The sequence below is a fragment of the Oryza brachyantha genome, chromosome 11, assembly GCF_000231095.2.
Source record: "Oryza brachyantha chromosome 11, ObraRS2, whole genome shotgun sequence".
Lineage (NCBI taxonomy): Eukaryota > Viridiplantae > Streptophyta > Magnoliopsida > Poales > Poaceae > Oryza > Oryza brachyantha.
The window spans coordinates 2,275,001-2,294,860 of record NC_023173.2 but is presented as its reverse complement, the minus strand read 5'-3'; the positions used below and the strand labels follow the sequence as shown (position 1 = coordinate 2,294,860).

The following is a 19,860-nucleotide window of genomic DNA, read 5'->3' as shown; positions in this document are numbered from 1 at the left end:
CCTTTGCAGCTGGACGACTTCTAGTCAGCTCATGGCATTACATTCACATGTTCATTGGTTTTTCTCCTGAAAATTATGGGAAATTGCAGATTAGTAAAGCAGAAAAAAAGCCTTTGTTTTTTTTTAATTTCTGTCAATACTATTTGTTTTGTTCTAGTCTAACATAGTGTTTTTATGTCAGGATTGCGTTTTATGTGGTCGAGGACTGGTCAAAGGTATTGTATGATTGTTTCACACCTATGGCGCTGTGGGTTGATGCTATGTATTCTGGAATTGTTATCACGTTCCACATCTTTTTTATTGGAATCACGCCAGAAAGCTACAGCAAGGTCCTTATTGAATATGGTGGTTTTGCAATTCAGCTGGTTGCAATCTTTGTGTATGTTATGCTAAAATCTGGAGATAAGAACTGCATTGCATCCCAAGTACACATGAAAGCACTTCCCTTATCTGAAGCCAGACAACAGGTATGTTGTTGGCAGTTCTTTTCTCTTTTTATTTGGGGGGGGGGGGGGGGGTATTTGTGTGCGAAGGAGGGGAGGTTGTAACCACTTATTTATTTGTTTTTTTGTGCAGAGTTTACTTCTGCTTTTGGTTTTCAAAATTTTCATCTTGGCGGCCATTATGCAGTTACAGTTTAAGTTAACATTTCCTGAGGGACACAACGTCATTGCCTCTGCACTTTGCTATACAGCGATGGCACTACAAGTTTTCCAGATTATCCAGTCCTGCGCCTACCGTTTGGTAAGTTAAAGATCTACTTGTTTTTGAAGAGATAGTCTACTTGCTTCTAGCTTGTTAATTACTTGCCTCTCAGGAGACTAGCACATTGCCCGTATGTTGTAACGAAATTTCATTTTTTAAAAAATATCATAACATGTTGTTAACATTATTTTTTCATGTGACATATTTTAATTGTTAAATATATTTATTATTAAAATATAGGTCTATTAATCTCACGGATCTTTTCTCATAATAAGTAGAGTTAGTGAGAATGGTATATATATGGAAACCACTATTATTTTTTCTTTTAAAAATAGAGTATAGATAAAAACAAGCAGTTGGTAGTGGTGACAGATTTATTGCCACCACTATTAGCAATGTTTATAGTTGTATAGATAGCCTAGAAGGGTAATACTCTACTCATGTGTGTGGTTGCTTAAGGCACAAGTAATTACACCTTAGCTTGCCAAAGTGGCGAAGCACGCTAAATGTCTATTGGTTTTCTACGCGAGAAGCTCTCTCTCTTTCTAGGCAATGACCTCCTTTTATACTGCAAGGGAAGGAGCGGGCTTGCGGGCCACCGGATGTTTCAGTGGCTCGCTACGAAGGCCTACCATCTAGCCCTACACGAGGGAGGTGCGCCCAGCTCGGGGCCAAGGCTCATTGGGCACGGCGCATTGGGCACATGCGGCGCGGAGCACACTAGCCCTCGATGCTGAGGCCGGCGGTGGCTCCTCCATACGGGTCTTCCCGACGCTCACGGTCGTCTGTGTGCGTGGGCGGGAGGGAAGGAGCGGGCTTGCGGGTGATGTTCACTGCCTGACGTGCTCTTTGCCTTGACCGTAATCATGGCGCAAGAGGACCTGCTTGTGGTCGCCTGGTTGCTAGTGACCAGCTGTTGTTGGGCGGTGGTGACCAACTTGGCCACTCCTCTAGCTAGCACTAGGCTGGGGTTTCTAGCCCCGGGGTGATGGGCAGGTGGCGTAGAAGTGCGTCCGCTGCTTGGAGTGTGCCTTTGGGCATGTCAGGTACTCTATAGGTTAGGCGGTGGCGCGTCCTGCTCGGGCACCTCCCTTCTCGGTCGACCACTGGCGAAGACGCGAAGCCCTCAGCCTAGTCATCGCAACAACTATCGTGGTCGTTCTTCCGGTGTCGGTGCCTTCGGCGGGAACCATGGCACGTTCCCCCACTAGCGAGGGATCTTGGTAGGGTGGTGGGGACCCGTGCGTGCAACGCTAGCAGTGGAAGTTTGGGTTGTGGGCTCGGCCCTCGCCGCCGGATGCGTTCCCGCCTCCTGCTGAGCTGGGGGTGAGAGTGCATAGCACTGTCCCTTTGCCATTCCTTCCGAAGGAAGTAGATGGCACGAAGAGAGTGGCGATTCTCAAATTCTCACAAATGCACTCCTTACCTAGCGCACTAGCTATCGGAGGGTAAACTCCTCTAGTGGGAAGTCGCGGGGCCCCCTTTTGGGTTTGTATCGGGGTGCAGGTGAGATTGTGAGGATTAAGAGGGGAATGAGAGAGTGATAGAGGGGGTCAAGCCCCTTGGGAGCTGTGCTGGCACACTCGAAATTATATAGGTTCAGGTCGCTGAGAAGTACAATACTCTACTCCTGTGTGTGATTGCTTGGACACAAGGAATTACACTTTAGCATGGCAGAGCGGCGAAACACGCTGAATGTCTATTGGTTGTCTCTCCGAGAAGCTCCCTCTTTCCTAGGTAAGAGCCTCCTTTTATACTGCAACAGGCTACCACAAGTGCTTGGACCCATCCTCTAAGGAAAAAAAGATATTTTTCGGTCAATTAATACCCGTAAAATCTATGGACATGCAGCGAAGGTGAATGTCTCACCGCAGCATGGGCCGCGATTCGTTGCGACGTGGGCGGGATAACCCACTTCATTCTTCATTAAATTCCAAAGACTTCTTGTTACTTGGTTCCACCAGGCATCGACGACGATGATAAGCCTGGCAAAGACTGAGCGCTGACTCACTCTTGAGAGAGGGGCAAAAAGGTCTCTCGTTAATGGCTGACGAGACGAGGCTGACATGGGTCATGCCTCCTGCTAGGGGCATGCGCAGGCATGCAGGGCTCTGACCCGCCTCATATCTGCCGTCACATCTGTCAATGCCATCGTGGACGGATTACCACGCCTCAAGCATGCGGTATTTAATGCGATGCCTTACGAGTGGTAGAGCGCCATTAAATGCAACGGTAGGCGGTCATGTGTTCCTGCACATGACACCTCCCGTGCTATGTGCCCTCTCGCGCATAGGGTGAATGGCTGGGGGGTCGAGCGGCCCGACCCTCGGTGAGGGAAGGAGGTTGCCTCTCTGATCCTGGGCTCGACCCCTCTCGAGGCACGTCACGTGGCCCAGGGGCTGCTTACTATACTTTACACAGTATACCCTTGGGCCCATATCACCGGCAGGTATGATGGAAAGAAAATTGAATAGTGAGTGATAGATGTGACAACTAGTAATAGATAATCTCTTATATAGTTGGACGAAGGAGGGAGTATTTTAATAGCTATGTTATGCTAGATAAATTTCAATAGCATTATAGTAGAAATCAATTGTAATTAACCTGGGAGCAGAAGAGCACTTGTTGTCTTGTTTTGGTCTAGTCTAATGTGGTTGTGAATATAATTTAATTTGCTCTGCAATATGTAGATTAAGGGAGCAGAAGGATTCGAGAATGACGAGCCACGCGTACGCAAGGTCAAGATCACAGCAACAATTATCAAGATCGTTGTATTGTCCTATGAATTATGGATTGAGAATATGCGAGGAGGACACGAACATTCTGAATTGAAGTCATCACTTCGTGTAAGTATTGTTGATCTGCAGAAGGCTTTAACTTTCCTATTTTGCTTTCATTTTATTGACTCTACTTGCAATTTGTTTTGGATTGTAGGCCATGACAATTACTAGTATTGTTGTAAATTGCATGCTCTTTATTGCAAGATACATTGGTCCAAGAGTATTCAGAGATTGTATTTTTCCTTCCGAAGGGCAAAAGGAGACACGGAAGCAATACTTCGCAAGGACACTCAGCACTCTTCATACGAGGGAGGATTGAAACAGCTGCAGATATGTGCTGTTCAACCTCCAATCGTTGTACCATACATGCATTACAATTCATAATGATGGTATAATGTCAATCTCCTCGATGCAGCTGTCGTATGCTAATTCAGCAAAGTTTTATATTTACGGCCACTCGTGTACACGACAAGCTGATGTTTGTTTAATCTTGCGTCTGTAATAGAAATCAATGGGTGAGCATATGGGCATGTGGTGTCTCTCATATTGGTGGCAAAGGATCTGCACGAGCGTCTGGTTTCAACTCAGGATTTGTTTAGACCTGATCTCTCACAACCAAATGAAAAAGAAATTCAGGCTATAATGCAAGTGGAGTCTGTTGAAGGATCATCAGCAGTATTCAGCAATTTTACAGGACATATGCAGAACTGGAACATTGTCGCAATTATGTCAGGCAAAATAAACTGCACGGGTGTGAGTGTGCCCCGTCTGCTGTTGGACTTCCAGGAAGAACATGATTTAAAAAAAAAAATGATCTGCATTTTGTTGATGGAAAGAAACTGTTGATGCCTCAGGAAATGCGATATCATAGAGGATCAGCACCATGTCCTGGTCATCTCTGTGACAAAGAAAGGAAGCAACATGAAAAATGATCTGCGATCTTGAACAACCGCTGTCCATCGCGAGAAATCAAGAATCAAGAAGAGAATAATACATGAAGTAGATAGATAGATAGGTGCAGAAGCTTTGGGGGCTTACCACACACATGAAGAACCAAAGCAAGACGCGTATCTGAAACCATTCAGATCAGGAGACAAAAGATGCGGCGGATAGACATGGGGGAATGCAGCACCTCAGCCGGTGTCTCCTGGGTCTTCTTGTGTACAAATATTTTGAAGAAAAATATCAAATGGGCATTTGGTCTAGTGGTATGATTCTCGCTTAGGGTGCGAGAGGTCCCGAGTTCAATTCTCGGAATGCCCCCATCGTCTAGCTTTTTCCCCCCCGCGAATCACCTTCTCTAATGCCTTTCATTTCACGAATCTTTCTTTACTCTCTCCTGATCAAATCTGTTTCATTTCACGAATCTTTATTCTCTCTTGATCAAATCCGTTTCAATTACAAATGCATGCCTTGACTTTTGAAGAACTAACCTTACTCTATTATTATGATAAAATCCCTTTAATTTGGGATTTGGGACAACATAACATATGTTACTGGCAAAAACAGGTCTTAATTTGATTTAAGCTTTGTTTTAAATATGGGCTGGTATTTCTTATGTACCACATGAACCCAATTCTGCCAAGAATGAAAATATGCTGTTATAAACAGATGATAAAAAAAAGTGAATTAGTAATAAGAATACAGCAAGAATAGCCCTCAGTTACGTACCGAAGCTAGTCTAACTAAGAGCATCTCCTAGACCGCGTTCGTTTGTATGGGGATAAGTTAATTTACCCTAGCATAGAATTTTTTTTAAAAATACGCCGTTTAGCGGTTTGGGAAGCGTGCGTGCGAAAATGAGACGGATAAGTTAACTTAGGCGTGTGAACGAACGGGGCCCTAGTATTGCTAATATTTTGCTTCTTAAAATATTGCGTTCATCTAAAAAAATATTGGACATAAAAATTATACACTCCTCCAACAGAAATCTAAAAATAAATAATTTATATTAGGTACACATATTTTTGCCCCAAATTTAGAACACAAGTAAGACAATTTTAGACATGTATAAATATTAGGATGTACTTGATAACCTGTTGAAGATATATTTTCTAACTCAATTTCTAAAATTCAGTTTTATCGATCAATTTTAATCATATCTTGGAGATGCACTAAGCTAGACACTATATTTGTGATATATATTTAATATTAGACATAATAACCGTCAAAGATACAGAAGGAGAGGTGGAGCCGCCTTTTACACTCATAACATTTCAAATTAAGCCCACATCATTGTTCATCATGCATGGGCATGGTCTCTTTCATCATTTCATGAGAGCATTTTGCCAACTTTTCAGAAGAGATGAAAGCATATTTTTTCATAAAAAGAAGAAAAACTATGCATGTGAATCCAGATCGTAGTGCAGCTGTCCCTGTCCTCCCTCCCATCTTTGTTTATCCTTAACCACCATGGATTTATCGTTATCTGGCCGTTAAACCAACTTCTTCCGGTGGTGTCTCGTCCTACTCCGTATGACAGGTGGGGCCCTGCTCATGGCCACCGCCACACTTGCCCGAGCTGACATGTGGGCCCCACCCCTCCAGAGCCGTCACGCTGGCTGGTGGGCCCCACGTGCCGTGGCGAGCACAAACTCTGGAGGCGGTGGTCTCTTCTGCGTGAAGGCGCTTCATGGAGAGAGAGACAAAACGGCCGAGAAAATAAATCGCAAAAAAAAAGGGAAAAAGAAAAAAAAAAAACGCCTCGAGACTCGTCGAGCCGCCGCCGCCGCCGCCGCCACCCTCTCCATCTCCGGCGACGGGGAAGGCGGCGCTGGGACGGCGAGAGCCTAGGGGGGGAACCCGCGGCCGCGACTCCCGTGCCCAATTCCCTTCGTCGCCCCCCCCCCCCGCGCGCGCCGAGATGCGGAGGAGGGCGATGATGAGCGTGGACGATCTGATCGAGGAGGCCAAGGTGCGCACCGTCTGGTGGGCGCTCTGCGTCTTCGCCATCTCCTACTTCCTCACGCGTAAGCACACGCCCCTCCTTTCTCTCTCTCTCTCTCCCTTCCCCTCCATTTGCGACCTAGAATTTTTCGTTTCCTGCGACTGTTTGAATGCAGGGCTACTTGGTTAGATCGCTAGGTAATTGGGACGGAGTGGCCTGTCGTTTGATGTCTATTGGTGGAACACGATTTCGATTATTCGTATGGTAGGATTTATTCCTAGAGATTTTTGGTAACTCGTGAGGAAATTACCGTCTTTGCTTTCAAATGGCAACTGCAGACCTACAGCACTTATTGGCTTTCAAAATTACTGTCTTTGTTTCCTTCCTGTTTCTTTTACTTCATGTATGCTCAGTTTATGTGTTGACAACGAAGATGCATTGAATTTTTTTATGCTATGCAGCTTTTGATTTTGACATCCTTAGTATATTTGGTTACAATACATGATTATTCTAACATTCATCATCCTCTTTGTTTGAATAGATACAAGTAAATCAATGTGGACAAATGTGCCCATGTCAATCCTTATACTTGCGTTTCTCCGATACCTTTCCTTCAAAGTGGAGTTCCATTGGAGAGGTCAGCCCGTTCAGAAGCAGACATATTTGTCTCAAGTGTCAAAACGGCAATTGTCTGCTAATGATCATCGGCTTTCAACTGTGGCACCAGTTTCAAGATGGAGAAGGAAAGTTGGTTCGCCTTCTGTTGAGGCTGCTTTTGAAAGTTTCATTGAGAATATTTTGAGAGACTTTGTTGTGGACTTGTGGTATTCGTCTATTACTCCTGATAGGGAGGCCCCAGAGTTGATCCGTGGTTTGATACTTCATGCTCTTGGTGAAATATCAGGTAGGGTGAAGGAGATGAATCTAGTTGACTTGCTAACAAGGTGAGTGGGGTTGATATTGCATCTACTATCTACCGTTATTCATTCATAATTTTCTTTATTAAAGGTTAAGATTTTGCTGTGCTTTTCTCTTTTTTGTTTCAGGGATATGGCTGATTTGATAGGACACCATTTAGATGTTTTCCGGAAAAATCAATCTCAAATTGGTGTTAATGTTATGGGAACATTGTCATCTGAGGAAAGAGATGAGAGACTGAAGCAGCACCTAATAGTTTCACAGGAACTCCATCCTGCATTGTTATCTTCAGAGCATGAATACAAGGTAAGGGCTAGCAATTCTAGCTTTGTGTAACCCATTTACACAACAACAGTTAATTAACATGACTACATGAGCTGTAGGTTCTTCAAGAAATCGTTGGGGGTGTATTGGCTCTAGTATTAAGGCCACAAGATGCTCAGAGTCCATTAGTCCGCTGTTTCTCCAGGGAACTGCTGACCTGCTTAGTCTTGCAACCAGTGATTAACTTTGCAAGTCCTATGTAAGCTCTGGTTACTTCATTTGTTTTCCTTTTTGAGTCCTAAATAGAGTTTGTATTTTCTAAATAATTATGGTTACTTTTGGATCCTGGCATGTTTAGACATTTTTTTCCTTAAGTTAGTACCTAGTTATTTTTTAGCTACTGTTCATAATAATCACAAAGCAGAGGCATGGAACTATTAATTTTAAAAGTCATTTTTTTGTGCATTAACTTCTTGAAATATTTCCAATTTCTTTCTTTTTCAGCTACATGAACGAGCTAATTGTTTATCTTCTAAACAACAAAGATACAAACAGTGGAGGAGGCAATTTAGACAAGTCTAATTCTGCAGGTACAGTTACAAATTCCCATTCATCTAATAAAGGAGGCTCACTGGGTTGTCAAGTAGGATCAACGAATTTGTCTCAAGAATCGAGTGTCTTAATACCTGCAAATAGTTCGATTAGGTCACTTGGTACTCATGATGGTGACAAGTCAAAAATGTCAAAGATTGACCATGAGAGTGCCACCCAGTCTCGACAGCCAGATTGGGCTGTGGGACTGGATGCAGCTACTAAAAGGCGATCTGAGGTTCTTGCTCCTGAGAATCTTGAGAATATGTGGGCAATTGGAAGAAATTACCAAAAGAAAATGGTGAAAATTGAACATTCATCAAGGGGAAAAAGTTCAGGCGCAGATAACACTCCAAGTGCAGGAGCAGCAGGAAAAGAGTTATCTCCTAATTTCAATGAGAGAATTACATCTGTTGATGACAAATACATGGTCAATTTGATGCAAGGTTCAAACAGAAATGCACAATCTACCTATGTCACAGGTAGTCACCCACTTGTTTTGCAAGATACGGATGAAGCAAAACCAAAAGGAGGGAGTCAAAGCAGCAAGGAAAAACCCTGTGAAACAATTAACAACACAAAAGCTCAGCTCAAGAGGTGTAATAGTACTCCTGATATTGAAAAAAGATATCTATCCAAAAGTAATCAAGCCATGATTTCCAGTGAAATCTTAAATGCAAGAAAAAATCAGGATGATAAAAGTTCCTATCCTGCCTCACATGGTGAGGTACTATTGTATGCTCCAAAGATAAGATGCCGGGTAAGTTTGTTGATATGACTAGCATTCTTTTAAATATCCTTTTTATTCATAATTGTCTGATTAGTAACTTTTGTGAATACATTAATTCATCCCAACCAACAATATTTTGTAAAAACTTACCAAATGATCACAATAACTAATTCCATGTGGAATGCAGGTAGTGATAGTTATAATGGTAGGAACAATATGTATTCAATAATGAGCTTCTTTATTACTATGCCAACCCAAGGGATGTCCTCACTGGAAAACTTAAGGATTTCAAGTTTTTCGGAAGGCAGTTTGGACAGCAGCAAGTAGCAACTTAACGAGTAGTAAAGCTCTGGGGAGGGTGATTATTATGGCCTTCTGTAAGGATTGATTATCTTACTTCTGGCCTGTTATTTGTGGTTGCTCGTACTCCAGAAGGATGTGTGATTTGGTGCAGTGGTTGTGAGCCAAATTACATGAAAAGATATATAGTGTTTGAATCTGTTAGGCTAAACATTAAGAGCTTGATTAGAGTTTTGGTTAGATGCCATTGTTAGTGCTGGCCAAATCCTATAAGATAGGCAGCCTGTATGTTTTTCAGATTAAGAAAATAATAATCTATCTTCCCCATCTATTTTCCCCTTCCATACGCTGCATTCTAGCACGTTCTTATTATCCAGAAACATAGAGCCAGCCTATCAACGACTAGGACCTTGGCCGCCTGTCTCCCACACGTGACTCATCCCATCGTTACCTAACGCTTTGCGATAAAGCATTGGACTTCCTCTTGGCATCAAATTCTTGTCCGTATACCCAGCTGCATACGCACAACTCATGTTTAACTTTTGTTATTTACTTTCAGCTCTGTTGTTTTTATGCAACTAGATACATGCTCGTATGTTGCAATGGAATGTAGGAGATGGACCAATGTTTGGTTCAGTTCTCTAAGGGCCAATTGTTGCCTGTGCATTTTTAAGTTTTCTACAGCCTGTTTTTTCTAAGAGCGTTTTTAAGATGTTTTATTCTAGGGCGTGTGAGTAGGAGGAGAACGACTTTGCTTTTGTAGCAACTTCTAGCATTCAAAATTTGTCCCAAATATAATAACTTCTACACCTATATTCTCTTTTCAACTAATCACATGCTTACACCATGAAAGTTTTACACCTACCTCCTCTTCTCAACCAATCACAATCTTTCCCCATTTCATTGTACCAACTTTCTTAATACCTGTACCCAGCTCTAAAACTTCTTATATTTTGAGACGGAGGGAGTAGTAGTGATATGCAAGTGTTTATGTGAAATATATTTCTCAATAATTCTATGTGGCTGAAGATTTGGTTACACAATTTTTTACAGGTTGTTGGTGCATATTTTGAGAAACTTAGTTCGAAATCCTTTGCAGTCTATTCTATTGCTGTAACTGATGCAGAGAACAAAACCTGGTCTGTGAAAAGAAGGTATATGCCTTTACCAGCATATGAATGGACTTTAACAGCTTTCAAAGATTTAAGTACCTATAATTATAATATATTGCACCTACCTCCAACTTTTGGTTATAGATACCGGAACTTTGAACGTCTTCATCGGCAACTGAAGGAGATTCCTAATTACTCTTTGCACTTGCCTCCAAAGAGTTTTCTTTCATCTAGTATTGATGATTACCTTGTGCACCGGCGATGCATTTTGTTGGACAAATATCTTCAAGTATGCTCTGGCTCTCTTAAAATTTGTCTACATGTTATGCCTTTAATGTTGTGACAATAATCATTTGTGTTTTATAGGATCTCTTGTCTATAGCTAATATTGCAGAGCAGCATGAAGTTTGGGATTTTCTGAGTGCAACTTCAAAGGTGTGTAATTTGAAGCCAACCAAATGGTCCAAATCTCCATAAACCTTCTACCTTCAAACAAAAGAATGATTGCATCGTTCTTTAGCACTCTCTGGTGTTATTTTATCACTTTTAATCTATTTTCCACTTTGTAGAATTACTCTGCTGGAAATTCTACTTCTGTTATGAAAACCTTGGCTGGTATGAATCCCTGTTCTTTTTTTTTTTTTGTTTATGATGACAATTATGAACCTATCTGTAAAATATTTTCTCAATCAAGTTTTGTTTGTTATTTCACCAACAGTTAATGTTGATGATGCGATGGACGACATTGTTCGACAGTTCAAAGGAGTTTCAGTTGGTCTGAAAAGGGCTGCTGGAACCTCACCTTCCAGTGCAACTTCGTCACAGTTGGCAGAGAATAGGATGTCTCTATCTTGGAATCAGGAAGAGACAGATAACCACAATCTGCATCATAGAAACCTGTCAGGTGCTCATAGTCTTTCTGATGGTGATAGCAACTATGAAGACCCCCCCTCATCTGTAAACAGTGCTAGCCAGTCGGACAACGAGTTGAACAACAGTGGGTATGGTTCAAATGATATCAAGCTTAATGAAGCATATTCTGGTTTTGATGCACAAGAAAGCCAACAAACAGAGAAACCTACTAGGGCATATTCTGATTCTTCAACCATGTCATCTCAAAATACATTTGAGGATCCAACCGGAATTCCTCCTGAGGTACATGTTGTTATTATGCAATTACATATTATTCGAATTGCAGGGAAATTCTGTTATAAAGTTTTTTTCCTCCCTTTTTGATATTTTCATTTTATTTGGCAGTGGACGCCAACAAATGTCAGTGTGCATTTGTTGAATCTGGTTGACAAGGTGTTCCAACTAAAGCAGCGTGGTTGGATAAGGTTTGTGTAACTTTCATCATGACCTTTCTCCAATGTTTTCGTTCACCTGCTAGTTCTGGATAGTTTCAACATAGCAACGAGGAGACTAAATGACAGACTGTAGACACTGTGATGTTCATCTACAGGTTTCTTAACCCACTCAATGGACATGGGTAGATTTAGGCCATGAGTTAGGACATTGCGGACCACTTTCGAGATACCCAGAGTTATAGATGCTCAGAGTTCATCTATGGCTAAGAATGGACAGCCCTTGTAGACACCCAGAGTTCAGCTGAGTGACCTGCTTGGGCCACTTGCAGATATCATGATAGTTCTAATCTTCATATTTTGGCAATATATTTTACTCCCTCCATCCAAGAACATGAGGACATCTATACTTTTTTTTTTGGAGAGATTAAGGCTGAGGTGAGGGATGGTTGTGATTGATTGAGATGGGGAAGTATGTGGGAAAATTAAATGAGAGATATTTGTGATTGGTTGAGATGAGAGAGTAGGTGGGGATGACCTTATATTCTCGGACAAATTCCAAACTCTATATATCCTTATGGACAACGGAATATTAAGATAATTTGCATGATGAATTGGCTTGACTCTGTGAGGAGTGTCAATGTAAGTATGCTACTGTTTATTCGGAGGTGGTTTAGATTTTGTCAGAGATTAACCAACATCAATTTTAAATGTTTTTTTTGTCTTCTTCCATATCCTTGCAATTTGGATGTATTTTCATTATCCATTATTGGAACCTAATACACTTTTGCAATCCAGTTATATCTATATTTTTATTGCAAAACTTGGCTTATTTTATGTACCTGCAGAAAACAAGTACTCTGGATATCAAAACAGATTTTGCAGTTAGTCATGGAAGATGCAATTGATGAGTGGATTTTAAGACAGATCAATTGGCTACGAAGAGAGGAAATTATTGTACAAGGAACACGTTGGATTCAAGCTGTAATGATCAGTTTTTATCTATCCAAGTTTATCTAAATTTTAGTCCCAAAAAGCACATCCACCCACCTTTTTGCCTTTGCACACTCTATAATAACAATGTAGTTTAGTTTATGGTGTACCAAATCATCAAAGAATATCATAGATATCAGCAAATTATTCTTTTGAGCTAAGGTCTGATACAGATTTGAAGCCAACAATAACCCATAAATTTACTCTGAAGCTGAATTATTTCTGATAATAAAAGCTAGATTTAGTTGTATTAGCATATTAAGACTCTTTTCTCCTTTTATTTTTTCTTTGCACCTAATAAATTTTCCATTCTGCAGACTCTCTGGCCCAATGGCATTTTCTTCACTAGATTGGATGGATATCAAGGAAATGCAGGTCCAAGCCAATTTGACAAGAACCTATCTACAAGTGCTAATCAGGCTACTGGCATTAGAAAGGACAGTTCAAGCTCATTTGAACATCAACTGGAGGTATCTAGAAATGCTAGTGAGGTGAAGAAACTTCTTCTAGGTGAGTATATTAGTATGCTTTGGGCTTTTGGCCCATTCTTTTTTTGTCTTTCTACTTATGAGTTTGTCCAGACAACGTTGGTTGTATGTCTGCAGAGACAGATGCACATAATCTTGATTTTGTGAATTGTAAATCTGACACTTATTTGCAGTGTCACATCCTCAGATTCACCTATCTCCCATTCCTTGTCATTTATACAGAATAGAATGTTCCAATTTTGTTTACTTCCAGAGTTCCAATACACAGTTTAGGTCCTGTTTATAGGAGTATGATAGAATATTTAGTAGTCAATTTTCACTTTAGTATACACGTGTAACTTTCAATAAGAAACATCAATTTGATTGTCTAGAGACATAACTGCCATATTATACTCCGACTAACATGATTCTAAATGCCCTTTTTAGGGGGAACTCCATCAACATTAGTCAGCATAATTGGGTACAATCAATATCGGCGGAGTGCAAGGGACATTTACTACTTCCTCCAAGTAAGTAAATTCAACCCAGCATATTAAGGGCACGGTGATAAGACAGCATTCTGGTTTAGATGACACCTAATTTGCTGTGCTGCAGTCCAATGTCTGCGTGAAGCAGCTTGCTTATGCAATGATAGAGCAGGTGCTTGTGTCACTCTTCCCAGAGCTTCGTCAGCTAATAGAAGACATACATGAGAAGGGTCGTAAGGAGCAAGCCTCTTTCACTTACCAACTTTGACTGAAAAGACGCCTTGATCCTTGAAAAAACCTGGTACTCCTCAAACGGCCTTTCGTTTTATTTTTACTCTGGCATTTTGCCCACGGCGAAAGCAGCCTGGCTTGCAAAAATTTTGCAGATGGATTTCGACAGCGTAAAGTTGGATTCAGGATGCTGTTGTTGATCACCCCACAAAAAATATGTACAGATGTATATCAGAAGTTGTGTAAATTAGTCCCATGATTCACACTAAGAACTACTTCCTTACAGTGATCTCTGATAGCTTGATGTATCGTATCATTCTTTAATTCTTTTTCTCTCCCAATGTATTCTAGTTATCCCTAGCTCTCTTGGCTGAGATTTGTAAAATGTCGAATGATCCAATTGTATAGGCCTACCGTCTGTCACACTGTCCATTGTTTAGCTGAGTAGTAAATCATACCAGATAGCAATCAAGAACCTTGACTGATGATGATTCACACTGCCTGCTTCTGAGTTTCTGATACGACGCACAGACCATTACCATTGATTGATTCTTCATTGCGTGATCTGAGAGCTGACAAAGTTATTTGTCCTGAATTATTATTATTGACTGAAAGTTCATCTGAATACGAAAGCAGTTGTCGTTATGTCAACAGTTCAGTTCAGAGAGATTGATTTGGATACATACGGTGCAGCTCCATCCCAAAGTGTCAGTCGTTATTGACACGAGCTGGACGGATGCTACCATGGAAACAACTTGACAGGTGCTAATGAGATGCAGTCGTCAGACGTAATAGACAGTCGTTTTCCTGTCTTTTGTTCCTTAATCTTTGCATCCTCTCATGGTTAACCATCAACTTGGCTACTAGTCGAGTCCATAGGGGCTTTGGTGATGCCGCTGATTCTCTGAATATTACAGGGTCTCGTTTTTCCACACAGAGAGAAATATGCCTCCTGGTTTAACTGATGATGATAAGTCTGGTTGATTTTTCACACACTGCAAAGACTGCATCTACACTTGAGCAGTGGATAATTTTGGACTCGAGACTCGATCAGCAGCACATCGAAACAAAGCATAACCTCTACTCTGGTTGGCCAGAGTCTTCTCCTTTTGGCACCATGCTGGCATGCCGTCCATTTGCAGTGTCCCTATCAACTAGGTTGAGGAAATACTACATCTATGCCAATTGCCAAGCTAGGTTATCCCAAGCCTATGGTGTGTCTAGTGAGTACAAGTGTGGCTATTGTCTTGGAAAAACGTTGAGCATGCGCGCGTGGTGTGTGACTGTGTGTCCACACGGGGATAGATCATTATATACAAAAACTCAATCACTCTCGTCTTTTTGTTTCTACTTACGTTTGTATAGGGGCGTTCCCATGTGCAGCTACCCGGAGCCACCAGACCCCCAGTAGAATTATAATATTTAGTTGTTTTAGTATATACTAATCATATTATTAGTTGACAATAAAAATATTATATATATATATATGATATGTATAGGACCCTCGGTAATTTTTGTTCTGGGTTCGTCACTGTGTTTGTGAGCTAAACTTTAAATTTTTGATCTTAAATTTAGAGATGATTTTAAAGAGTTTTCATTATAGTTTATTTTTTAGTCCTTACTAACACACTTAAAGGATTTATTCCTAAATTATTTTTTATTTACAAATACATCGTTTGTCATTTTGCCTAAAAAACCCAAATAATCACCCTAATATCAACGACACTTAAATGTGAGTCTTATATTATTTTAATATGTAGCATTAGCAATATATTTTCAAAAGAATTGTACCATCTAACCTCCCCCCTTAGCGGTGGAGACAGCTTCCTGTTGGTTTGGCGGTCGCCTGGACTACAGCAGTAGCGTCGACATTGTCGTCCGTGGAAATGTCTATCGAAAAACACCGACACTAAGGAAATGATTTTTGTCACTTGAACTTGACTTAGGGGTACCTCTAGCTCTGTTGCTGCCTCTCCAATTTATTTATTTATTTATTTATTTATTTTGCCTGTTTAGTACTTCCATTGAACTCAAACACTAAAGCAAATTAATGAGAGATTTATTTTCTGTGATTCGCAAGATAATCACACGCAAAATTGCATCAGACGGTTTCTTTTCAGATATTGCTTTCTGAGAAACTGTTTCTAGTTATGTGATCGAAATCGATAGATTATATATTGTTTTAGTCGTACAATTAAACTAAATGCCTAACAGTAAGCTCACCTGACAGTGCAATGAACTTGGGGCAAGAGATCGAAGTGTTAATCAAGTATATGACACATGGTCCAAATTCCTGCCTTGCATTGCTCTGAGGTCAGGTTGCACTGTTCCGAATCTTAAAGCTCAATCCATCGCCCAATCGGTGGTTGCTCTGTCGCTGTCACCGGCTAATACTGATCCAATGTTTAAGAATATTGCTGTTTTCGCATTGGCTACAATTACAATGGGAGTGTCCCAGCTAGCCCAGAAGGCTCCATCTAAAGGCACTTGATTATCATCAACCCTATCTCTATCCTTAAAGAAGATTTTGTCTTGTATCATGCCTTTTTAACTTATTTTAATTTAGAGTAATGAAAGACTGTTTGATCAGTCATCCTTAAGCATATCAATCAGGTGTTTAGCTTGTTAACAATTAAGTGATGCATGCATAATGCCATATACTCCCTCGATATAATTGGTTGTTTTAAATTTGGGTAAAAGAATTAAACGGACTCGTTGTATATTCATTTATATATGTTATGTTGGGAAAGACAAATCACTTTATTCATGTGAGAGAGATATTCTTTTTTTTAAAAAGGTGCAGACAAAACTAAACAACTTATATTTAAGATGGAGCAAGTTTCAATACTATCGCCGCGTTCAGGGTAGGCATAAGCTAACCCTGACACGGAAAACATAGTAATAGATTAGTACATGATTAATTAATTATTAAAAAAATAAAAAATAAATCAATATCATTTTTTAAAATAACTCCTATAGAAAAGCTTTGCAAAAAATACGTTGTATAGCAGTTTGGAAACATATGCGCAGAAAATAAGAGAAGATAAATTAACTAGTGGGGACGGCGAACGTGGCCTATATATGCTACTAGAGTAGAGCTAGATATAGAGAACCCTATAGAACGGAAATAGACCTCAGGAGGAATATTTAGAAGGCGAATTAGAAGAAAACATCAGAGACGGAAGACTATTGGTGTCTATGAAATCCACCAAATGCCTATCTACCAGTAGGATGTATTCCCTTGCAAATCAAGGAACAGTTGGACTAGCACTAGCTAATTAAGCTCTAGCTAGTTGCTTAATGCTCTATAATAACATTAATTAGTTGCATTGATCCACTTCTCTTTTCCTTAATTTATTTCTTTCCTTCATCCCATTAATATAATGCATCATTTCATTACTATACATATATCCATCACCATCTGGGCTGGCCCTAGCAAGCAATTAATATTCATGAACAGCAATCAACACACAAGAACTAATCAATGCCATTCCTATATATCTACCCAAAATTTTAACAGTGCCCCCTATAGAAACAACAACAGAGCCCTAGCTAGTAACTCCATGCATATCCTACACGAATGTAATTAACAAGACATGACCTGTCATTCTCCAAGTCTTTTGATGGACAAGCTACTACCTCCCTCCGTTTCATAATAATCTCATTTTTCGTTTTTTCGTGTCCAACATTTGACCATTCGTCTTATTTGAAATTTTATAAAAAACTTAAAAAAATAATCATGTATAAAATACTATTTATATTTTATCATCTAGTAATAATAAAAATTTCAAATAAGACGAATAGTCAAACATTGGACATGAAAAAAACGAAAAATAAAGTTATTATGAGACGGAGCCCGTACATGTTAGTTTAAATTGCTATTCATGCAGCTAGGCTCCTGCTGGTATACTGCTTGCATAATGCATGGTGGGATATGATCAATTGCCACGAAATTAAAGGCTAGTTTTGCAAGCAACTTTATTTTTTTATGCTAGCTGCTAAAATCTCTAATTAAGAGTGATATGATTAGCCTCATCCTAGGCGGCTAATTACCTTCAATTGCCACAAATATTGCTGGGAAGGGAGTGGAGAGAGAGATGACGCACCGCATGGCGTCATTGATCGACAGCTCCACTTTCACGTCACAATTTGCACTTCCAATTTGCCGGCACAAGAATCTCGATCCGACTCCATTTCCGGATTTTTGCGATTATATAGGATATATATATATATATATATATATATCTTGTGTTGTGTTGTGCTGCGCCTATGCTTTTAATTTAGTTCATACATGTGGAATCCACAGTGTAATTAACCTCGCAGGGATTCTGTTATCATGCTGATGCTTGTAGAGATTGATAAAAACATAACCATAAAGTTGGTGATATCAATTGTAGTACGCCTCGTATGTATATCCTTTACTACATATTTTATTCATTTCATACGGTAAAGTCGGTCGTTTTAGTCTTATCTAGATTCATCATTTTAATTAATAAATATATACCTCTATAATATCTATGTGTCTAGATTTATTAATATATATGTATGATTATATATATAGATTTATTAATCTTTTCCAGGTAAGTTTCTTTGCAGCAGTAAAAAATGCGTTCTCGAAAAGCACTGTATTACATCTCTGCAATCATTGACTTAGCATCATAATCTAGTTTAATTTGACTTAAGGGTTTCATCAGAGCACATCACCAACCTAGAACACTGTAGCCATTTGACTGGAGAGGCACCCAGACACTGCTCCAAAATAGATTTATGAGCACACATGGAGCAAGGACAAGGCACGCGATGGGAACAGTAGCAAGAGATTAGGGATCATATCAGCACAGTACTGCAAATTAATTAAGGAGGCAACATAATATTAAGAAGGATTTTGTACACTTATTTTTTTCTCTGAGAGAAAAATTAAGAAGAAGAACAAATGGGATATATAGATGATACAGATGTGCATATATAAATATATGCTCTTCGATCTCTGTAACTATCACTAGTGGCCCCTAATGGTTCCTCGATGGTTCAGAATAGAGATGCATCATGTCCAGTCTTATCGATCGATCGATTGGATTAGGGCAACACACACAAGAGAGAGAGAGAGAGAGAGAGAGGATATATCAGATCATGATCATGGAAAGGATCCAAATAGTGCTGCATCGATACATCGCTGTGCACTTTTGTCTTTTAGGCTTTTGATCTCACCGTGATATGATCTATCGTCGGATAATGACATGTCACAACTCACTAGTCGCAGTACCCATCGATGATCTCAATGGTGAACAGCAACATTAATTAATTCCACTGTAATAACTGGGACAATCTAATTCAAGTTCAGTTCCATCTCTTTCAGTAATTAAGGTAGTCCTGCTGAAAAACTAAAACAGAGATCTGGCTAGCTCTCAATGGTGATGAACAGCATATCTAGCATTCGACCACTGTAACACGACCTGAAATTAGTTTGATGTTTAATTTCATTTTCAGTAATTAATTAAGGTCCTGCTAGCTGAAAGATAACACAATATCATGCATATATATCTAGTGATGCAAACATGCAGGTCCTAGCTAGAAAACTGCACTGTCACACAAAACCATCTGCAGGGACGTCTCCCTCTTAGGCCTGCTAATGGGTTGGATTGAAATGAGTTAAATGGGTTGGTTTTAATTTGGATTGTGTTTGGTTGGGTGCAAATGGATTGTAACTTCAAATGGTCTGGATTGGATTGGGTTATAGAGACAAATGCATTGGTATGGACTGGATTTGGTTAGGTTATTTTAGGTTCTAAATGGATTTAACCCGTGGAGGGTAAATTGATCCTTTAATTGGATAGCTAGATAATAGACATACGTGGGGTCCACATGTAGAAATCGACCAAAATTTACACAAGGTTACTTTTATACATAACAGATCATCCCACTAAATTTCAGTCAAATTTAATAAACTTTTATAGTGTGAACGCGAGTTTTAAAATTTTAGGTCCTAGTTTATACATATCAAATGGTGCATCCATTTTGCAAGAATGAGTTAAATCCATTTTAACCAAATGGGTTGGTGTGGGTTGGGCTAAAATCAAAGTTGGATTGGTT

The 19,860-nt window shown here is 39.9% G+C and overlaps 1 protein-coding gene and 1 non-coding gene across 5 annotated transcripts; both read left to right on the top strand.

Annotated features, from left to right (window-relative positions):
• The first annotated feature begins 4,676 nt into the window (after positions 1-4,676).
• Positions 4,677-4,748, top strand: TRNAP-AGG. Its single transcript has one exon. It is a non-coding gene; the product is annotated as a tRNA-Pro (tRNA).
• A 1,356-nt stretch (positions 4,749-6,104) lies between these two features.
• Positions 6,105-14,325, top strand: LOC102714235. 4 transcript variants are annotated; one of them, XM_040528694.1, is made up of 15 exons: positions 6,105-6,454; positions 6,914-7,316; positions 7,419-7,596; positions 7,674-7,813; positions 8,059-8,905; positions 10,229-10,576; positions 10,654-10,722; positions 10,857-10,902; positions 11,006-11,442; positions 11,545-11,624; positions 12,440-12,575; positions 12,902-13,094; positions 13,499-13,581; positions 13,667-13,840; positions 13,926-14,325. In XM_040528694.1, exons 1-14 carry the CDS (start codon positions 6,349-6,351, stop codon positions 13,805-13,807), a joined length of 3,207 nt encoding a protein of 1,068 aa, XP_040384628.1. In that variant the 5' UTR covers positions 6,105-6,348; the 3' UTR covers positions 13,808-13,840; positions 13,926-14,325. The 4 variants fall into 4 exon arrangements, with proteins under 4 accessions (XP_040384628.1, XP_006663235.1, XP_040384627.1 ...); XM_006663172.3 differs by having other exon boundaries at positions 10,229-10,329; positions 10,432-10,576; positions 13,667-14,258; XM_040528693.1 differs by having other exon boundaries at positions 13,667-14,258.
• Positions 14,326-19,860: the final 5,535 nt, after the last annotated feature.